General features: G+C 42.2%; 1 protein-coding gene across 1 annotated transcript in view; it reads right to left on the reverse strand.

Annotated features, from left to right (window-relative positions):
• Positions 1–1,214: 1,214 nt before the first annotated feature.
• LOC144822758 (myeloperoxidase-like) overlaps positions 1,215–22,417 on the reverse strand; it is a 33,912-nt gene continuing 12,709 nt past the window's right edge. Inside the window, exons 5-10 of the mRNA XM_078680617.1 lie at positions 15,694–15,823; positions 14,320–14,526; positions 10,562–10,877; positions 5,486–5,646; positions 3,449–3,707; positions 1,215–1,252 (exon numbers count right to left, since the gene is read on the reverse strand). Of these exons, the coding sequence (XP_078536743.1) occupies positions 1,215–1,252; positions 3,449–3,707; positions 5,486–5,646; positions 10,562–10,877; positions 14,320–14,526; positions 15,694–15,823 (1,111 nt within the window). The remainder of the gene's footprint in view (positions 1,253–3,448; positions 3,708–5,485; positions 5,647–10,561; positions 10,878–14,319; positions 14,527–15,693; positions 15,824–22,417) is intronic.

Here is a 22,417-nt window from a genome sequence, read left to right on the forward strand (position 1 = left end):
GCTAAAACCTACACTGGCGAGAATGAAACCTGGGTAGACTCTGAGTACAGATGGACCCCCAGTAGGGTTTTATCAGTCGTATATCAGACTGTTATTGGACATACTATTAGAGGTAAGTGTCAAAACTCTGGAAATGAGCAGCCTCCATTGTCATGGCCCCGAAGCCTTGGAAAGACCATTGCATTATAGGTCACATATACCTCTGTCGATAATTACAAAAATTCTGAGTGGGACCATTGGGAGGCAGATGTGGGGTGTGAATGCAGAACTGCTACATCTGGAACAGTGAGGGTTCATTCACAGCTGAACCACTAGCCATCATTTACATAATTTAGCAAATGTACAATGCTTTCTACACATGGCCAAAAAGGACTTCTCCATAGCTTCTCTAGATGTAGAGAAGGTGTTTGATACAGTGGGTTGGGACTTTGTGTTTTGTTTTGGGTACTGGGGGAAACAAATTCATCCCCACTGTTTTCAAATGGATATAATTACTACATACAAAACCACTAACATTGGCCCAAATGGACTGGATTGCCTTTGAGAGTTGACATTGGAGCAAGGTACACACCAAGGGTGTCTTTTATCACCTTTTCTTTTGGAACCTGTAATGGAACTGTTAGCGTATGGGAAGTAAGTTCGGGCAGTGGAGGATTGTGTAAGAGACCCCTACACATTATCCACAATATGTTGACAATGTATTGATTTTCTTGAAATATCTAGCAGTGAAGGTTCTCTGAATGCTCCATATACTTTATATATTCAGCAACACGACTGGCTTGCATACCAGTTGGCATAAGACTAAATTATGTACTCTGGACACTGGGCACACAGAAGAAGGTTAGTTTACCATTAACTGGGTCTCCTGTTGCAGAACCCTTCTTTTAAATACCTAGGCATCACATTATCGCAAGACCAGGAATGCTGCATTGAAGCAAACAAGGGCTGAGTAAATCCAGAGACTCGAAACTCGGTGGCATTCTGGTCATAATTCCCCATCTTTGTTGAGTAGGGTGGCCTTGGTGAAGATGGTGGTACTATCTTCCTGCTCGTGTGTATTTCAAGAAGTTTTACTCTGTTCCCCCACGAAAATATTCCAAGAGCTGAATAGTAATATTCCTTCTATGCTCTGGCTGTGAAAGTGCCCCATAATCAAACTGGCTACCCTAAACCTGCCATATGAGAGTCAGAGCTTAAACAAGCATGATGGACAGTTATTGCTTAGTTTCCCATTTAGCAACTTCCCGAGTCACTAACAGAAATACAGGGAAGACAAAACAGGTTATTAGACAAACATCACAGAGGCAGACCCCTTAAATATCAGTTTTACTCCCCTATTGGCAGGGCATCTAGTGGTCAGACTCTTTTCAAACATTTGGGACGGGTTGTCCTGATTAGTAATTAAGAAAACACTGCGTTCTCACCTAGTCCCATTATGGAGGTCTCTAGAGTTCTGCAAGCTCTACATGGCGGTAAGGGCAGTGTTCAGGACCAAAGGTGAGTGCGACATGAAGGGGGACTTGTTTAACGGTGTTGTGGTATTTATTTATGAAAAAGCTTGACTACTGTAGGGGGTGCAGTTGGGTCATTTCCACTTCTACTCAAGATTGTCAAAAACCACACCCACCAAATTGGAGGTGATTTCCAGATACTCACCAGAATCTAGCACCCTAAAGCCCTTACTGACACTGAGACTGAATGGTTGTCCCCTTTTCACACATTACAGGGTGGTATATCCTAACTGACCAAATCAGGATCTACAGATAAGGGTTAAATGGGACAGGGTCTACAAACTGACCACCAGTGGTTTAGGGTGTTTGGTTATTTTCGTATAGTATCCAGAAAACCATGGTTCAGGCTCACCCACATTAGATACCTGCATAGAACCTATTTCAACGCACAGACCTACTCCACATGACTTGGACATTAAAAAAAACTGATATAGATACTTTGGAATGGGGTAGTCCAGCTCTTAAGAGGACTAATGGTTAACTAGTTAAATTAGAACTTAAACACTGCATTCTGGGCCTACACCCACACCCACAACCAAGAATATTGCCATGCAGTTCTGCGCGATGACTCTAGGATTAAGTTTTTACTAAAATGCGAATAGTGATCCTTCGGAAACAGACTGGGGGACTGAGATTTGAAGAGTGGCAGAAGCATGTTAGTGAGTAGTCATTAGTGAGAAAAATATGCATGATTGCAGTAAGCACAGACACCCTGGTGGGAGAAAACTTAGAAACATGGGAAAATTTGCATGAAGACTTGGGTCCGCTTAGCAATGATAATGTTGTTAGTCAACACGTTGAGAATCCTAAATATTAGGGAGCGTTTATGAGTTACGCAGTTACGTAACATCTCTGATGTATTGACTGAACCCTTGGTTGCACGCAAGAAATGTCTGTTAAACCTTCTATATTGTAGATCACCTGTTGAGCTGTGACTAGATTTTGATGTCTTCCTTAAGTATGAAAAACTCAGTTAAAAAACAAATAGTAAATCTACTCTTCCATATATATGCTCACCTTTACGAAATATTACAATATGTTAGTAATTCATATTCATAACATAATACCCAATATTTTGACATTCTATCAGGATGAGACATTTTTGGGTGTAAATGACTAGTGGACTTTGCATCAATACCTTTCTAGGATGGTGGTATTTTGATATGGATTCTGGAAATGTACCCCACAAAAGTAAGGCAAGTAGTCAGTGCCCAGACACGTTGTCTCCCTAACATTCAGGTGAATTTCTATGAATGTTTTCAATAGTTTAATTATCTTTTCATGATAGTTCACTAGCCTTTTAAAGGGCAATCCTTCATGATGCTGGCTCTGCAACACTTAGTGGTGCATCTGATCTGTCAAAAAGGGCGCTGAACTATGACCATTTTTGACGGAGTTAGCTTGATTGGCTCGGTGGTGGGGATGGAAGTTGATATCCCGTAAACTGAGCTCTAAATTGAGCAGCTAAGCTCCTTACAGCAACTGGACAGAGCCTTCATTGCCACTGTCCTGTACATTTGGCTGATTGTGTTTGTAAGGTCATATTCAGAGATGACCACCCCTCATTGAAGACTATTGTAACAGGGAGTGTCCATGTAAAATGAGTCTCTAAGAGTAACCTTCCCACCCTACTAGATGCTGTATCACACCTGTTATATTTGTGGCTCTTTTTCTTTAGCAGCCTCAGTTCCACAGTGCTGTGCCTCCGCTACCGATTTTGTCAACATTACTAGGTTGGTAATGACTTATAATTGATAGGTGTAGCCCCAGCAAAATAACACATCACTGTCTGTTCATGACTCTCCATGGACATATGATGGGCAGCCTTCAAGTATATTTTCTGTGCAACCCTCTGTCCTTTACCTCCTTACAGTATGCTGTGCATGTGGAGGAGTTGCACGTGCTGTTTTGGCAAGAAGGATGGGGTACTATCTTACCTTCCCTCACGATCCTCCAGCTGTTGAAGAAAGTCATGTGGAGTGGAACTTCAGAAGCAGCCCCAGTCAGCGGGCGGTACCCATCCTCCAGGCGGTAGATCGTGGGCTGGATGGAGGCATGGGCAAAGCGGAAGGCGAGGGAGAACACGTTTGCCACTCGTGGGTCCACCGACTCGTTGTATCCCCGGTAGGTACCAATAATTCGTGCAGCTGCTTCATTGCCCATCAAAAGGGGGATGTAATCTTTGTTGGTGATTTTCTGGAAGAAAACAAACATTACAAGGATATTTTAAATTTATAAAAACAAACAGCCAATAGGGCATGCAAGGCTTTTACCCAATCTGAGACTGTATTGTGCCTACAGTTTCGCAGAAATATACACATGGAAAGACTAGCTGGGTCTGGTGATCTTTGTCTGCATAAAAATAGAAAGATGCTGTGGTAGTTTATGCATTCGGGTAGCTATAACTGGACCCTTTAGGCCTGTGGTCCAGAGTCAGGGTGCCTAGGTTATTGATAGCCGCTGCTGTCCAATGAGGTCAAGCTAATTGAGAATCAACTTTTGTGGTCTCGTGGTCTGGCATGCTTTGTGCACTCACAATGTTACACAGCATAGTGCCACCATAACAGAATCACTCTCCCTATTGCACAGGATAGTGTCGCCAGCACAGGCTTACTATCTTTGGTACACAGAATTGTATCACCATCATAGGTTCACTCTCATTGTTACACAGTATTGTATTACCAACACAGGTTCACTCTCATTGTTATACACTATATTCTCACTATCACAGTTTCACTCTCATTGTTACACAGTGTAGTATCACCAGTATAGGTTCAGTAACATTGTTAGACGGTAAAGTATCCCCAGCATAGGTTCACTCTCATTGTTACACAGTATTGTAACACCAGCACAGGATCACTCTCATTGTTATACACTATATTCTCACTATCACAGTTTCACTCTCATTGTTACACAGTGTAGTATCACCAGTATAGGTTCAGTAACATTGTTACACGGTGTAATATCACCAGCACAGGTTCACTCTCATTGTTACATAGTATAGTGTAACTAGCACAGGACCTTTCACTGATATAGGGTGCAGCATCAACAGCTGTTCCACAGTACAGTATCAACAGCATATAATGCCTCTCAGTGTTACTTAATACAGTATCACGAGCACAAGATTACTTTCACTGCTACACAATCCAGGATGGTATCTAAAGCACAGAACCACTCTCACTGTTAGACAGATAAGTCTGAGAATTAGACAGTCAATACAGTATCACCAGTAGTAGATCTCTCTCACTCGTGTAAACTATAGTATAGTTTCACCAGGAATAGATCACTCTGTGTTACAATGTACTCTGACTGCTTCACTGTGTGTAGAGTTTACCCTGCACTGTTTCACTAACATTGTTACCCAGTACAATGTACTCAATACTAGATTCTTCCCATTGTTGCACTTGTGTTTGTACGAGGAGGCTTCCACCCCGCTTGAAAAGGATTTAATTCGCTCTTTGACTCAGTCACAAATAGGACTGTCCAACAAGAAAACTACACTTCAACAGGCTTTAAAGGTGGATGTACCATGCTTTCCGTGTTGGTCAGTCCTGCTTTTGTGCAATTATGAATAACTTCATCCAGGATACCACACTACAAATGCACCAGTTAATACATAAAACACTTCCATACTTCTCCCTTACACCTCTTGCAGAAGTAAATGTTGTCAAATCGTACTGTGAAATATATCTGCTGGGGTTGACACTAAAGATGGTGCAGCTAACATTGTGGTCAGTATCTGGAATATACATAGTATCATAAAATCCTTCTCTGGTGGGGACTGGCAATGCGGGTGCATAAAACCGCCATGCACTACTATTAGGCATAGTCAGGCCATGGTTTTCAATCAGAAGTTTTCTGCTACTTTCAGGCACATCATACGTGCTACTTCTGCATAGGTGATTGTTTTTGGTCTCAACAACACACATTTCACGGTTTCAAATGTAGTCATATAAATGTACTTTTTGGAATACCTGGAGAATGCCTCCTACAACTTTTCTGGCTTCCTGGTAGAGCGTTTCTCCTGTCCATCGTGGGTTCATCCGCCGTAGCTCCCTGGCCACACGGTTGTGTTCTCGCATGAAAAGTGTATGGAAGGCTGTGAGGCCTGGTTGCTCACTCGTCCTGGGATCACCTTGATGTAAAGAAAAACATTACACACAAGATTAGCAGTCCTGTCATTTAACAACTATAATTCAGAGCAAAGTATTATTTTCACATCTAAGACTACATGTGGATACCCATCCTTTGCATGGTATTCCCCCAGATTGTTGCATTGGCTGTTTTTGCTGGCTACAGAACTCTGTGCACTTTACCCTGGCTAACCAGTGGAATAAAGTGCCTGTGTTACCTCTTTCAACATGATGATATTGGCATACCCCTAATTTGCATATTTTACTTACCTTTAAGTCCCTAGTATATGGTACACAAACTGTATCCAGGGCCTGTCAGTTAAATGTCTCCAGTGTACTGCAGCACTTATTGTGCTGCCCATTGCAGTGTTACAGCAGTCCCGACACCAGGCCTAGCCCTAGCAAAACAGTTTTGAAATTGCCAATTCTACCTATAAATGTATACCCTTTGGACAGGTCTAAACCTTCATTTGAAATACTAATCAGTCATCCCTAAGGTAGGGCTTAGTGCCCAGAAAGACATAATGCATGGTATTTAAAATTAGGACATATAAAAGTTTACTGTCCCACATGTCCTTAAGGTGAAACAGCCTAAAGGCTATTTTCATTGTGGCAATTCTAGCTCTTTCACTGTGATACATTATTACACATTTTAATGCTGATTTTGGTTTCCTAACAGCAAAAAACAATTTCAAACACTCTTTTAAATAGTTGTACTAAAGCATCTAAGGCCTCTCTGTAATTATTCCAACTGTCACCTGGCTGCTGATTGCTGCCTGGTAGTGAGCCGTGAATTTATCCCATTACAAAGAAAGGTGGTTTGGGTTTAGGAAGGCATTCTCCACTCCTTGACTGGATAGCTTGGAAAATGTGCACAGGCACTTGGTGGACTTAAAGGTCGACCTACCCTATCTAAGGTAGATGTAGATCACACCTAGGCCAGAACCCCCTGGATTGGTCCTCTAGTAAGGCTGGTCCCAATCCCTGCAGAAGAGGGAGCTGCCTCAGAACCACAGGGGAAGGGTTGGCCATTTCCATAGCCACACCTCTGGGTTGGCACAGGTAGCTCTGAGCAGGGGAAGAAATGTTCTGCCATGTTGGGTTTAGGGAGAAAGGGCACTGTGGGATTGTTTGTAGTAGACCAGAAAGGAAGTGCTACAAAAATAGGTAGGTTGTAGGTAGGTTGTTTTGCAGACAAATGAAAACCGAAGGATGTGTAAGGACCAAGTGTAAGGACCAAGGGTAGTATTATGTTATAGTGAACAAAGGTCCCTAAACAGAAATAAAAAAGATATAATGCAAGGGAAATATAATTAATGCCCAAAAACCACCCAATCAACTTTTAAAACATCATCTTAATAATACATAAAATAAAAAGAAATATGGAGCGGTAGTTACCCTTATGGGGTGAACTTTCAAAGGTATCAAAAACACACATGCAGACAAAAGAATTAAAGTCACAACTCCATAAAACATAACGTTGCTCCAACCATTTATTCATTCTTCATAATCAGACTGGTTAGAGTGATTAGGTCGACAACGTTTCATACCACTCAAATCTAGGGATCAGCCCCAGGACAATACAGTGTTTGCCTGGATACATAAACCAATATGACAAGAAAATAAATCAATATGAGAACCGTAGGAAAATTCTTATATATCATACATTGACAGTATGCTAAGGCGTCACATCGGCCAATACAGACTTGCAGGGATATTCTAGTAGAGTGTACTCCCCTTCACCAATTAAGTTCCCACATGGTTGATATCTATCTGAAATCTATCGGAAATCTATATGAAAGTAATTTGCTGTGAATGTGAAAAAACCAGTACGAATCACTGGAACAAGTAAGCGTGATCGATACCCGATAAATAGATTCAGCCCTGGACATATCGTGAATTCAAGGCCTGCCTTGGCTTTGCTGTATCTGCACACTACACAGAGAAGGAGTGATCTGTTTTACAGAGTTGTGTATTTATTTGTCAGTCACTTTTTTTGCCTGTGTGTGTGTTTTTTTATACCTGTATAAATGCACCCCGTGGGGGTAACTAACCATACAGATTATTTTTTATTTCATGAATTAATAAAATGACATTTTAAAAGTTGATTGGACAGCTCCTATGCATTATATATATTCCCTATGTGGTACATTTTTCTATTTCTGATTAGGGACCTTTGTTCCTTATAACAAAACTGGATAGGGTCACCACTGGAAACTACTACCCCTTTCTTTAGGAAGTGCCTAGGAGTTGACCCAACCACAGGTTGGAGCCAGTCATAAATATGACATCCACAGTACTCTCCCCAGATCACCTCTGAGTTTGTGAAAGAACAGAAGAGGACTGGGTCTTGCATCTGGGACCATAGAGCAGCATTGTAGGCTGAACTTGCTCTATCTCATGTACCCAGAACAAAGAAGCAGATTCCAAGGTTCATAACGCTGGCCTCCTGTTTGGGCTATAGGGATACACAAGCTTCTAGATGCCTTTTCCTGCATTTTCAGCTCACCAGTTCCAAATTACCATACCCTGGACCCTTCTGCTGAAGTGAGTATTGATCAGCAAGTGCTATCCTTGTGGTCCTGGACACTTGGCTGGTGTCAAAGAGTACTCTAAGGTTTGCAGAAGCCTGGGACTAAGAAACGTTTTGCTATCTTTTTGCCCTGAGAACCAGCGTGGCACTGGAAACAACCTGCCAAGTGGGTGCATCGCCGCTGGGGTGAGTTTGCTGCAGTCCTGATGTGTTCTCCTCTGCAGCAGCGATTCAGTGGTACCGCTGTCGACCAGCATTGGCTGATGTCCAATCCTCTGCAACTACAGCCTGCAGCTTTTTCCCACTGAGGAAATCCCAACTCTAGAAATGATTGTATGTGCAAGGGTAAAAAGAGTCACTGAACCAAGCTGCCACCAGTATCTGATCGACCTCAAGAGCTATTTGAATGCAAAACATGAACTTTTCAAACTCATCACTTTCCCTCCTTAGTCAAAGTTTTCACAAAAACTATGGACTTCGGCTTCCCGTTGATGTTGAGTACAGCTTCGGCCACAGCCTGCTGACTTGCCCTGCTGAAGCCGTTTTGGTCCATAAAAGTTTCTATGTGCGAAGGTAACTTTTTGACTGGGACAAACTCGGTCTTTGTATCTCATCCGTGCTCCATCACTTTCAAACTTAAAGCTTACCCATGACCCGGTCATGTGCAACCAGATGACTGCAGTTGGCATATAACTGTTTTTAGCACTAATTTAAAATTCTGAATGAAAAAAATAATTACTCTGGTTCTATTTATTAGGTTTTGTCAATTTGGTGTCATTTTATTTATTAAATTCACTCTTTTTCTAAATTAGTTTGGGATTTTTTTAGTGTTGTTTTTGACTTAATTACTGTTTGAATACTGCACACATAATTTACACATTGCCTCTAAGTTAAGCCTGTCTGCTCTGTTCCGTAGCTACCAGAAGGCTGAGCTCAGGTTAGTTTAGTGACTTTAAGGGTTCACCTTGACAAGGATTGTGGTAATTATTTGAGGTGGGTACTCACCGGCCTCAACTAATACCCCAATTTTTTATAAAGTTGGCATTTGAATCTGATGCCGAGGTTGCAAACAGTTCAAGCATCACAGGTATATTGAAGAAGCACACCATCAGCTCCTAAAGAGGTATCTTGACAGTATTGACAGATAGGATATGCTTGCCATTGCACAACTAACTATTACTTATTAAATCGCCCTCTGGGAGATTAAAGCTATATTAGAACCACTGGGTATGGTTTATGTCTGAGCTAGTATGGCTTGGGTTGGAAAGCAAGTTGTTATTGCCTAACATGCAAAACTGAACAACCTTATTGTTGCCAAAGACCTCTGCATCATAGTACCTGGTCCTTAGTTTTCCATGTGGTCCCCACCTGTCTTGTTTGAGAGCCTCAGACTTCTTGGTGGGTAGTAAGATTAATTGCTGTCATTAGCTGATCGGATTGACTAGCTCACTGTAGGTCAGTACTGATTTACTGATTTTGTGTAATGGTTGAGCAGTTTCATGGCATCCCAGTTATGGCAGTTAACACCAACAGAAAGATCCAGCTATTTCTGTCTATCCAGTTTTACAAGGTTTGGATAGAAAGAAACACATGAGACAGATTATAAAATTTCCGCAGTCGCCGACAATCACCGAAGAGTGCAGGTTAAAGTCCTCTCCAGGGCCCACATGTCTATCATGGGCAGTTCATAAAGAAACCACAGTACGACAGGAAACCAAATTGGCCAACAATAAATGTGACTATTGGCAACAACATGGTTGGCTCCACACTCAAAACGTCAGTACCAAAAGTTTTTTTTTTTACTTTTGTACTTTATGATATGTAAGCGTATTCATTCATCCGTTTGTTCTCATATCAGTAGAAAGTCAAAGGTTTTCCTAAACGTTGGCTGTTTCCCAAAGCTCATTTTGTTTTTGCATTCTCACACATCACTCCTGTTTATTTCCCTTCATTTCACATTTATGCCTCCTCTATTTTTCTCTCACTCTAACATCAGTTGAACTTTTGGACAATCTAAAAATAGTAAAAAAATAAATAAAGACAAATAGCCTGGAGGAATGAAATAACTAAGAAGATCCAGGACTGATTTTACATTGATCACCACATGGAGGCCCCATGATATGGTAAGCTTATGGAAGCTGGCAGAACAGTTTATGTCTCTGAGTAATGGGAATAAGGGTGGTAAGGAGACCTTGCATTTCTTGTGCTCAATAATATTAAAAAGACACACATTCAATTGTCAGAACAGGCAATCGTGCTTTGTTGCTCTCTGAAATCTAGTAGAATATTTTCAAGCACATAAAGATACACTTCAAAGTTTTCAGAAATCATGGATGTAAAATTGACTATACAAATCCACTATAGGCAGAAACTATGCTACTCACCACTCAAGAAACATGGGATGCCCGAAGATCTGTTGGTTTGGACGCAGAAGTCTTCTCCCATGGTGTTAAAGGGAAGATGCTCTCGGCCGTTATCAGTAAATCTCTGGTTAATAGCCAACAGACCAAACTGGTTTGTCTGATCCCTAAGTCTGGTTGCCAAGGCCATGTCACTTCCATACACTTGGCTTCCATCAATAAATGATGTCAAAATGTTAATCTGTTCACGGACAGGTGATCCTTCGTTGCAAGCTGGAGCTGAGCGGAATAAAGGAATGCAGTCACTTCTGTTTGCAATCCTTGGATCATTGGGTGGAATCTGAATTAAAAACATCACAGGAGAAGATAGTCTGTTATTCTGATATATGATATGATGGCAATTTGTTATAAGACTAGATGACATTTTAAGGTAAATGCACAAAGTCAGTTGCGATCTGAGTATAAATGCCACTTTGAAGGAACCCAATATTTGGTAGGTACTTGAATGGTTTATCTGGGATAGAGCTTACCTGATGAGTTGTTGGAGGTAGGGATAGGGCAGTGGTATAGGAGCGTGGGTATTGGCAGTGGAGATATAGAAACGTCTTACAAGGGAGAGGTATTTTGTGGGTTGCGTGGATTGAAGAAGAAGACTCTGAACCTCAGAGGATACTTTTTATACGTAGGTGTGGGTGATGGTTCTTTGTATATATTAATCCAGGTGACTATTTAAACATGCCTCTATGGGAAAGAAGAGGTAGAGATCCTGTATGGGTTCTATAGATACAGCTTTGAATGTGGTGATCATAAACCTCCATGGATGGATTTAAAAAGGCAGAGATATAGTAGGCTGATGTTTTTTGATTAGGCTACAGGAGATATAGGGGCATCAGTAAGAGAAAGTTGATGTACAACTCGTATGGGAATTTTTGTAAGAAACATTAAAAGCAGAGCTCCGAAAGCTCTGAGGTAGTTCTATGGATTGAGTAATAAAGAAGAAGACCTTGGCATCCTAGACAGCATTTATTTATTTATTATTTATTTATTTATTTATTCAATCTATAAAAAATTCTTTATTGGCATCGTAGGCTACATTTAAATGTTGTTTTTTTAAATGGGCGATTCAGAGACTCTTTGATTTTGATTTTGGTATGAGATATTTCAGGGTCTACAGGTTGTCCCAGGTGGCAATATACTGATGGTTGTATTGATCGGTTATTGGCATTGAATGTTTGGAAGGTCTACGATAGACAATTGGAAAGTCACATCCCAAGGTTCCTTTGATAGAGCACCATTGGAATGTTACTGGTGGTGAAGACATTGGTGGTTACTGTTGTTGCTCATTGGAAAAAACGGTCAGATGGCCCTTATAATTACAAGAGGAAGTATCTGACAGATAAACTATAGCTGGACTGTCCAAAATAAATCCAGAATGCCTGGATCAGTGCACATTTTTAGGATATCTATAAAGTAAGTAAATTAGTTCTGTTTACAGTCACTATATGTATATTTGTGAATTCCTACCAACAATCACACCCCCAGATTATAGGTTGGGCACTCCTGATTTATCCTGCCAGGTTGCGATTTGAAGGCTGGGAATCTTAATTTTCTTACTTCAAAATAAAATCTAGACTCTCTTAATAAATATTTTGTATTTACTACACACACTTTATACATTTAAGCAATCTCCAGCAATGATATTGGAGTGCTTTAAAGAACAATGTAACAATTGGGTTCATATTCAAACAGTGAAGATTATGCAGCCAGATTATGTATTACCAATTCATTAGAACCCTAGTATGTCATAAGCTTGAAGATGTTTTAAGAAGAAGAATGTTTGCATATTCTCTCAACAGATTCAGAGTGAAGGAGATCCAGAACTTTTCAAGTAGCGCTACCGAATTTAGGACCTGGTTCTGAGAAAGCCTGAGAAATTGTTTGGCATCATTTTAGCCATTTGGAGAGAGAATGAGGTGCAAGTACCTGACCCTCTTCAGGGTTGTTCTATTACAGCTGTCTTGTAGATGACAGTCTTAACGTTTTATTCAACCGCTGCACTATTGGCTAGCTTATAGAATAATTTACTTTACTAATTCAATTGTTAATTGATTGCATCAAGCATAGAAGGAGAGCAGCTAGAGACTCACTGTACGGCCCGCGGGCCGGCAGCGGCCCAGCAGGCCTTTCTTGGCGGCCCACGGACCTTGCAAGTAATGTATCCATGACCCCCCAGAGAGAGAGAGAAAGTGGAGAGAGAGCGAGGGCGAGAGAGAGTGGAGAGAGAGAGAAAGTGGAGCGAGAGAGTGTGGGATTGGAGAGAGAGAGAGAGAGAGAGAGAGAGTGGAGAGAAAGTGGAGAGAGTAGAGAGAGAGACTGACTGACTGACTGACTAATTAAGAGACTTACTGGTTGAGAGAGAGCGAGAGACTAACAGAGAGAGAGGCTGGCTGAGAAGGTGACCTACTCAGAGACAGACTTGCTGAGAGGGAGACTTACTGAGAGAGATACTGACTGACAGAGAGAGACTGGCTGACAGAGAGATAGAGAGACTGACTGACTGACAGAGAGACTGCCTAAGAGAGAGACTGACTGAGAGAGAGACTGACTGGGAGAGAGACTGACTGAGAGAGAGACTGACAGACTGACTGGCTGACTGAGAGACTGACTGACAGACAGAGAGAGAGAGAGAGAGACTGACAGAGAGACTGACTGACTGACAGAGAGAGAGAGAGAGAGAGACTGATGGAGGGAGAGAGACTGTCTGACTTAGGGAGAGACAGACTGACTGACTGAGGGAGAGAAAGACTGACTGAAAGAGAGAGAGACACAGAGAGACTGACAGAGAGAGACTGACTGAGAAAGACTGACTGACTCCGAGAGAGAGAGACTGACTAAGAGAGAGAAAGACTGGTTGACTAAGAGCGAGAGGGAGACTGACAGAGAGAGAGACTGACAGAGAGAGAGAGAGAGAGAGACTGACAGGAAGAGAGAGAGAGACTGACGGGGAGAGAGAGACTGATAGGGAGAGAGAGAGAGAGACTGACAGAGAAAGAATAACAGAGAGAGAGAGAAGAGCGAGAGAGACTTACTGACTGAGAGTGACTGAGAGAGAGACTGACTGACTGAAAGAGACTGACAGAGAGAGACTGACTGACTGACTGAGAGAGAGACTGACTGACTGACAGAGAGAGAGAGAGAGAGAGAGAGAGAGAGAGAGAGAGAGACTGACAGAGAGAGAGACTGACAGAGAGAGACTAACTGAGAGAGAGAGAGAGAGAGAGAGAGACTGACTGACTGAGAGAGATTAACTGACTGAGATAGACTGACTGACAGAGAGAGACAGATTGACAGAGAGAGAGACTGACTGAAAGAGAGACTGACTGACAGAGACTGAGAGACTGACTGACAGAGAGAGAGAGAGACTGTGATGGAATTGGGGTCAAAGTGTATATGAAGCTATGCAATGGCTCTTAAGATTGCTATTGTCTGCTAATAAACATGTATTATCAAAATGTGCTCTTTGTAGTTACATCTGCTTTTGAAATACAGCATTGTCTCATTGTCTAATGTTTTGAAACGGGTTTGATTTTTTTACTCTAGCCCCCCCTCTGCCCCAACTGACCATGCCCCCACTGACCCAACCCCTACCGGTGCGGCCCTCGGCCACAAACCACACTGTAATTTTGTCCCGACAGAAAGTTTGTGAGTACCCATGCGCTAGAGGAAGCCGAATCCTATCATGTGAACAGATATGGTACAGTAAACAAGGGTCTGCATAATACCATCAGTGGGAAGCAAGGTGGTGCCTTGACACAGGTGTGGTCACAGTCCAGGCCCTCAACAAAGGTGGTTCTGGCTGGAGTCTCTGGAGAAAGGCTCAGGTCATGGTCTGTCCACTGACCAAACTGCATGAAGGTGAGTGACCGCTCATTATCCAGTGTGATTTCATTGTTTGGAAACTGGACAATCTGGTTTGAAACTGCGCGTGCCTGCAATAAAGAACAGAGAAAGATGATGGTCTTCCTTATATAAACACAACTTGCTTAAACACATTCTTAATTCTTCAGACTATCCCATCTTCCTCTAAAAATTAGATCAGCCCTCTGTCTACAGTTAGAATGCCACTCCTTCCTAATCCAGACAAGAGATCATTGTCATTTCCTCTCGCAATGACGTTTTCCTTTCTTCCTTTAGACTGGAGACCCCACACTTTCTGTGAAAGTGAGACCACAAACTCCTCTCCTGAAAAATTGATTATCATCTCTTCTTCTGGAAGAGTGAGCCACCTTCTCTAATGAGATGCCTCCACACACATGTTTTTGAAGTGAGACTTATATTTTCCACAACCAATAAGACTTCACATTCTATTTCTGAGAAAAAGACCACTTTCTCATTCTCTGGAAGTGGGACCGCCTTCCCATTTCTAGCATGGCTAGACCTGTTACGCTCTCAAAGTGAGAACACTGCCTTCTCTGTTGGGTGTGTGAACACCCATCCTCTCCTTTAAAAACATTCCCTTGTTTTCAGGAAGTGTGCTGGAGTCTTAAAACATTTTATTTCAACTTAATATTTTATGTATTCACTTAAATTGCCATTCAATCAAGTTTAAATCATTTAATATTGATACTATTTATCTCCTTTACCTTTTTACTATGTTTTCATTATTTATACATACTTACCTGTACTGATTTGTACCCAATGTAATGAATCATGTAATGAATCAGGATATAAATGTAGCAATAATCACCAGCAAAGCAATGACATTTGATATATTTGTATGTGCGTTGTCATAGAGGTACACTGCTTAAGTGATGATGCATACGTGGAATGATGTGAGTGTTGTGCGTGGATTGTACGCTGTGAGAGTCAGTAGGATCGGGAGGTTGAACAAACAATCTTGGCTCCAAGTATGGTGTCCTATCTACATTTTACTGACTACTTTCCCTTGGAGCATATGTGGTACCTGATATATTCAAGAAGTAATCTGTCTGAATTGGTGAACCCTACTATGTACCTACTACACAACGTGGTTTGTACAGCCCTTCTATTGTATGGTAGATAGGCAACTCCCCTCTTAACCACAGGCTCTACCATCAGTCACATCACAGAGCAGAAGCCCTCCTACTTCACCATAGGCTCAGCCTCTCATACTCTACCAGAGGGAGTGCAAATCCATTTATTCTTCTGTTCTCTGTCCATCCTTTGGGGAGGGAACGTCCATCTTCATATTCCGCAGGAAGCCAACGAGCAAACCCCCTGTTTGAAGCACCGAGAAGCGTATTCCTCCTACAATGAGAATGTAAGAATGCTGGGATTAGGCTCTGCTAATAATCTTGGTGTTAAACATTGCAAGGTCAACTATATTGAGTTACCCACCGATCAAATGCTGCTGTGAAGAGCAGTCTTTGAACTGAAAGTTTTGAGATATAGCAATAAAATGGTGTTGTGTTGAAATTAATTGAACAGAATGCAAAAGAATGTCAGGGAACACCAACTGCAATTCCATTACTGAGTGTTCAGTAACCACAAAATGGGATCCTAAGGTAGAAAGAAAGAAGAAAAAGGAACTGGACAGACAAACACTAAAAAAGTAAATCTTTATTAGAACTCCAGAAGAAAATATTTATAACCACCATTATTAGGGATCGAGACCCATTGCTCTAAGGAGGCCTTGGATAATTATTTGAAAGAGCGTGATGCACCACTGTTAAGTTCTTTTGTTAAATATATGGATTATACATTCCTTTTTTATTTATTTTGGAACATCCTATAGCGCAAATGTGGCTCAAGGAAGTTAGAGCGCTGTAAAAGAGAATTCTAAATAATGTGGACAAATAATAGAAACTATGTACCGGAGAACAATACAGTCAAGAAGAGGCAATGGACATTGGGTGGTGGTGTTAACAGCAGTCAGTGAACAAAGTGTCTTTGGAAGAGGAGAAGGGTTTTGAGTTCCTCTTTTAAAGTAACAAGACATGGGGACCATGTGTTGAGTTGGATGAGAGAGTTGCAGATGCTAGTGGAAATACTGAAGAAGGACTGCCTCATGCAATACACTTATTTGTCAGTAGTTTGAGTAGGAGGGATTCAACATTCCTTGACCACAGTTGTACACTAGAGATTTTTAGTTTCTTAGCCTGATAGGAGGCTTTGGAGTTGTGCAGGACTCTCTGAATAAGGCAGACAGTCTCAAACTGTGCCCTTTCTCCAATGTGGAACCATTCACAAGTGAGAAGCATAAGAGAGATGTACCCTGAATTAATCAAAGAGGCACTGTTACGAATAGGTCTGAGGGAGCCCAGGTGAACTTTAGTGAAAATCAGTTAGAAGGATGTTCCCAAAGTCCAATCTGGAGAGAACTAGTGTTCTGACTAGGGAATTAAAGTCTTAGTTAGGGATGCCCTGTCTGATATCCCAAAGTAATCTAAGGTGGTAGCGTGAGTTTGTAGCCATTGTCCAGATATGAGATTGTAGATTAAGCCGATTGTCAAATATGAATCCTATTCATTTCACACTGTCCACAATCACTAGTATGCAGCCTAGGAAGAACAAGATTTAATCCGATCTTGGACAGGTACACAGGAATTTTTGCGGTAAGATTAAAAAGAGTTCTGTTTTAGTTGGGTGAGTTTTAGGTTGTGGATGGAAGCTGCTTTTGAATGCTGGGCAGGGTGTTGGTGAGCAACTAGGTGTTGGTTGAGGAGGAAATTTTGATAAGGCTCTAATTATCATCAGCATATTGGTGATAAAGTATACGAACATTACTGAGGATTTCTCGAAGAGTCTCTAGATAAACAAAGTATGGGACAATACTAATTCCTGAGGTTAACTTCACATGATATGGAACTCACTGTTTTAATTGCTTGGAAGGGGTTGGAGAAATAATAGGTAATCCAATTTAGAATTGTTGCCTCAGTGCCCATTTATTCTTTCAGGATATTAGCTGCATCAAAGGTATAGAAGAAGATAATGGCAGGGGCTCCTCTATTTCAGGAAACAGGGTGCGTCATCAAGCACTTGTTGTATTAAGGTCTATGTGATGCAGCCCTGCCTGATTGGAAGTAGTCCAGGAGGTTGTTTGTCTGGATATCAAAAGAAAGTTGTGAGACTATCCAGCTTTCTCTCATATGGCCTAGGAAGGAAACATTTATGGCAGGCCAGTAGTTGTTCAAGTTCCTGGAGTCTGCACAGGCTTTTTTCAGAAGGCAGGAGTATATCCCACTTTCAGACACTTTCAGACTATCTGGGAAGGTATCTCGCATAGCTGAAAAATTCACTAAAGTCGTCCAGACGGGGAGCAGCCCTTTGACAAACTCATTACTAATGGATCCTGGCACAGAGCATTGAAGTGACTTGGCAGTTTAGTTTTGAATAGCTCCATGTTCGATACTGCATCAACATCAGACCAGCAAGAATGTGCCTTACAGGTGAGCTTTTGGTCATCACGGTCAACAGACCGGGTGAAAGAGAGACCTCACAAGAATGTATTTTCTTTGCAAAGAAGAAAACAGTCTTCACACTTGTCTTTCGAACCATGGGCAGTGGGGATGTAGGGTGGGTTTTTGACTGTTATATCACTTGGAAGGGAAGCATTGAGTGATTGTTGGAGTTATCGGTTATATTTGAAGGACACATGGGGTTGTCAAATGGACAATGGGCACCACTTCCTTCATGAGGATTGGAGAAGGGCTAAAAGTGTGGAAAACAGGGCATTTCAGACTGGGACTTTGCTTGGTGTGAAAAAGAGCACAAGAGCACGCCCAGGAGTAAAGATGGTATCCCCTATAAAGTATAGATCAGTCCAAATACTTGGGTCCATGTCCTCTGTTCATCTCTGCTTAAAGAACATAACAGCATTAAGAAACAAAATTAATGAGAGGGGACTTATAACTGAAAATGAGAGATGCACATCTTCTTGTGCCAGCCCTAAAAGACACACAAATGATGGAATGTAGAACAAATTAAACATTCACCCCCAGTCAAGAGATCTGACATAAATTCTCTGTTCTTTTGCTCACCATGCCACCCAAGTTTAGACCCAGCCATGTGCAAATCTGGCTTGACCCTGCTTTTCATGGGAACAGTCCAGCGCAAACTGTCAAGTCAGGTCCTCGCTGGACCAGAGACAAGCACCCAAGGACCTGTTTGGGAGTGTTAGACCTGGCACCATTGGGGTGGGACCCCCTGAATTTTACCCTTTGCCTCCTGTGTTTTTGCAGTATGTTGGACTTTGTTTTTGCTAGTCTAGATGCGCAGGGCACTTTGTCACTGCTGTTCAGTGCCAAAGTGCCAGTGCTCCCTTTGCAAATTGTTGTTATTGATTGGTGTTTCCATGATTGGCTGATATGATTTACTGGTCAGTCCCAAGTGCAGTGCACTGTGTGTACCCGGGGCCTGTAAATCAAATGCTGGTAGTGGGCTGCAGCACTGATTGTGCCACCCACATAAGCAGCCTGTAAATGTAACTCTGGCCAGCCATTGTAGAGCCTCTGTGTAGTCTAGTACTGCACTGTCTACTTGGAAAGTGTTCCCACCTGCCAGGCCCTAACCATCCCTTTTCCTACATGTTAGTCAATCACAAGGTAGGCCCAAGGTACCCCTGTTGTTAGGGTGCACTGTATGGAAAATGTAGGACATGCCCTGGTGTGTTTGGCCTGTCCTGTATGTGAATTACTGCCAGTTTTGTTTTTCTCTGTTGCAAGGCTACCTGTTTCCATAGGATAGAATGGGGAGTTTGTTTATTACATCTTATAAACATAACTACCCATGGGAACAAGGAGGGAATATAAAGTTATATACGCCTGAACCCGAAATGTTAAAATGCATCATTTAGTTAAGGTGATTTTTACATTCTGTGTTTGAAAATACCACTTTTAGAAAGTAGGCATTTTCTTGCTTAGCCATCCAGTGTGTCTCTGATAGGTTTGTGTATTGCATGTCTGACTTTTGGATGACAGGAGCTGGAGGGGAGTAGTGGCACCAGAGAGCCTGATGAGGCAGGGCTAGGCTGCATTTAGAATAAGGAGAGGAGATTTCCTTTCATCTGAATAGGCCTGGTCTGCCAAGGACAATGCTGTCTCCACCTCCTGCTAGGAAGTTGCACCAAAGAGGACAGAACAGGTTTTGGCCAAGCACAGGGCTTTTCTGCAACTGAGAACAAAGGATTTTGTAGTATAAATATTGGGGTCCAGACCCCAGAACTTGAGATTACTTCTGGAAATCAAGAGGAACCTTTGCAAAGGAGAAGAGCCGGAGAAGCTGAGGAGGAATATTGCCCCTGTGCTGTTTGCTGTCTGGGGTTGGCCTGCAGTGGCTGCTTGCTACTAAGGAAATGAAAAAGGACTTTGCTGTTTGCTTTGTCCCATGCTTGAGAAAGATCCCCAAGGGCTTGGATTGAGCTCGCCCCTTTTTCACTAGGTCTCAGGAACATCAAAGACCTCACCAAACTTCTGGGCATCATTTCTGGAACCGCTGGTTTCAGTAGCCTGGAAAAGAAAAGGGCAACCGACTATGTCACCGAGTCCGTCGCAGGAGTCCGTGTCCTGAAGGCACCGCAGAGAACACCACCTTGTTTCGCAATGTAACTCTGGTCTCACCGACTCCGTCAACGAGCTGCTGCTTGCACCGCCTCTTGTGGGCAGCACACTCTGCAACACTTCACTACACGCTGCACTGACATCTTTGACTCAGTCGCTGCCCGACTCGTACATTGACCGGGTCTGTCGCCGCATCATGACCTGCCAGCACTGCATCAACACCACCTCACCCTGCAACGTAAGCCTTGGTCTTACCTACTCTGTCAACGAGCCATTGCCTGCACCGGGTCGTGAGGACATCACAGGCTGCAATGCTTCCATCTCACATCGCAACTGCGATGGTTGCCCCGGAATGGCTCGTACCATTGTGTCGGCCGCAACAACAAAAGGTACTGTCTCCGAGTCTGTCGACGCTTTGGCTAACCCATATCGGCGTGGTTGGCAGGAATTGTTAGACTCTGCTGTATTTAGTATCGTGGTAGCCCGCACAGAGCTACTAAGTCGGAGGAACTGTTTTTTCATGTTTTTCCTGCCTTTTGAAGGTTATTTTGCACAGTAACTAATTTTAAGAGTATTGTATGGTGGATTTTTGTTGTTTGATCTTGTTTTGATTAAGATAAAGATTACTTATTTTTATAAACTTGTATTGTCCATTTGTAGTGGTTTCACTGTATTCCTCAATGTATTCAAAAATGCTTTATCCACTGCCTCTGAGATAAGCCGGTCTGCTCTGGCCAAGCTACCTAGGGGATGAGCAGGGGTTATGTTAGAAGTGTATCCCCCTTACCCTGACTATGAAGAAAGGTCCCTACTTGGACAAATATATCTCCCTCTGCCAACTAGATACCCCCATTTCTAACAGGGGAATCACTCTTAATCAACCAGGCTAGCTTGAATCCAGTGGCACAGTGAGCCCGGGAACCATGTCTGGGCCTACCCAGCACGGTTAGGGTTAACAACATAAACACAAGGAGATGATGGATGGGGTGCTGCAACTTTTCAGACACTCACCCCCAATCACAGATCTGGGGTAAATTCATTGTTCTTTTGCTCACCATGCCAGCATTCTGTCCATCAATTGTTGCTACAGTATTCCTCTGTAATGTTGTTAATGTCTTTCTGAGAACCACATGAGGAAATATTCCATCTAGCGCTTTTGACAAGAGCTGTAATGTTTATGGTTTTAGTGTCAGGAAACCACATGGTCTCTTGTTTCTGTTGTCATTAGGTTTTCTAGTGGCCAAAGGCCAGAGTGAATTAAATCTGAAAATGGTCAGACCAGCCCACTAGTATGAGGTCTTTGGCGGACAAAGGTATATCCTTTGAGAAGAGCAGATCAAGAAGGTAGGCATTAAACTATAAGGAGTTTTAAAAGCTTTGTATGAAAATGCTGAAAACAAGGAAAGAAGGCAATAGATTGACAGATTGGTCTTGGATGTCACTCCAATATAGATGAAATAACAGAGGAAGATGCTGGCCTCAGGAAACAACAGTTGAAACATAATGAAGTCAATGCACTCTTCAATAAATGTGTTATCTTTACTAGGGGGTGGTAGATGACATTTTGTCTGAGAGTAAATGCCTTATGAGTGAAGATCTCCTTTGATAGGCATTGGAAGATGTCATACAAAACAGAAGGAAGTTTTCAGAAGCCTAATGTGATCTTATGAATAAGAACTACTCCACCACCATGCCTGTCCTCTCAGTTACACCGTTTAGGGAAATACTGCTAGAGGAGAAGGATGTTGAAGGACTCGGAGAGCCCTATTCCAGTTATGACTAGGGTTTCAAGGTTGAAATTCAAGATGGTGTTAGAAATCTACATACAGTACTTTACTACTGAACAGGTGTGCAGCATGCATTAAAGAAAAGAGTGTCTTGTAATGAACACAGGGTTGTGCAGCTGACTGTTAAGTATTGAAATCAGGTTACTGCCTCCTAAGTTACGGGTAGGTGTGGGGAGGTCTATTGTTTATAATAACTGGGATAATTAAGTTTAATGGGTTGGTCACTTACCTGTTTAGCATTGGTGCATGTGATTATCTGGCTTTCAACTAGTTCACAGAGTCTATATAAACTTCAACAACTTTTCAAATGTCTCTATCATTGAGAGAGGATTGTTTTCTCCTGAGGCAAGGTTCACGATTACATCTTGATAGTCTATCTTTCCGGATTATTTATCTGGGCCATTGGTTAGGTTGGTAGATGAGGTGGGCCCTAAAATAAATCTTAAATTCAAAGGAGATTGTAGATCTGGAGGGGGAGAAAAAGTGTAGTTCTTGGAGATAAAACTTGGATTGCCCTATCAGGCTGGGGGCTGAGTATGGGAGATGGGGCTTTGATT

The sequence above is a fragment of the Lissotriton helveticus genome, chromosome 3_1, assembly GCF_964261635.1.
Source record: "Lissotriton helveticus chromosome 3_1, aLisHel1.1, whole genome shotgun sequence".
NCBI lineage: Eukaryota > Metazoa > Chordata > Amphibia > Caudata > Salamandridae > Lissotriton > Lissotriton helveticus.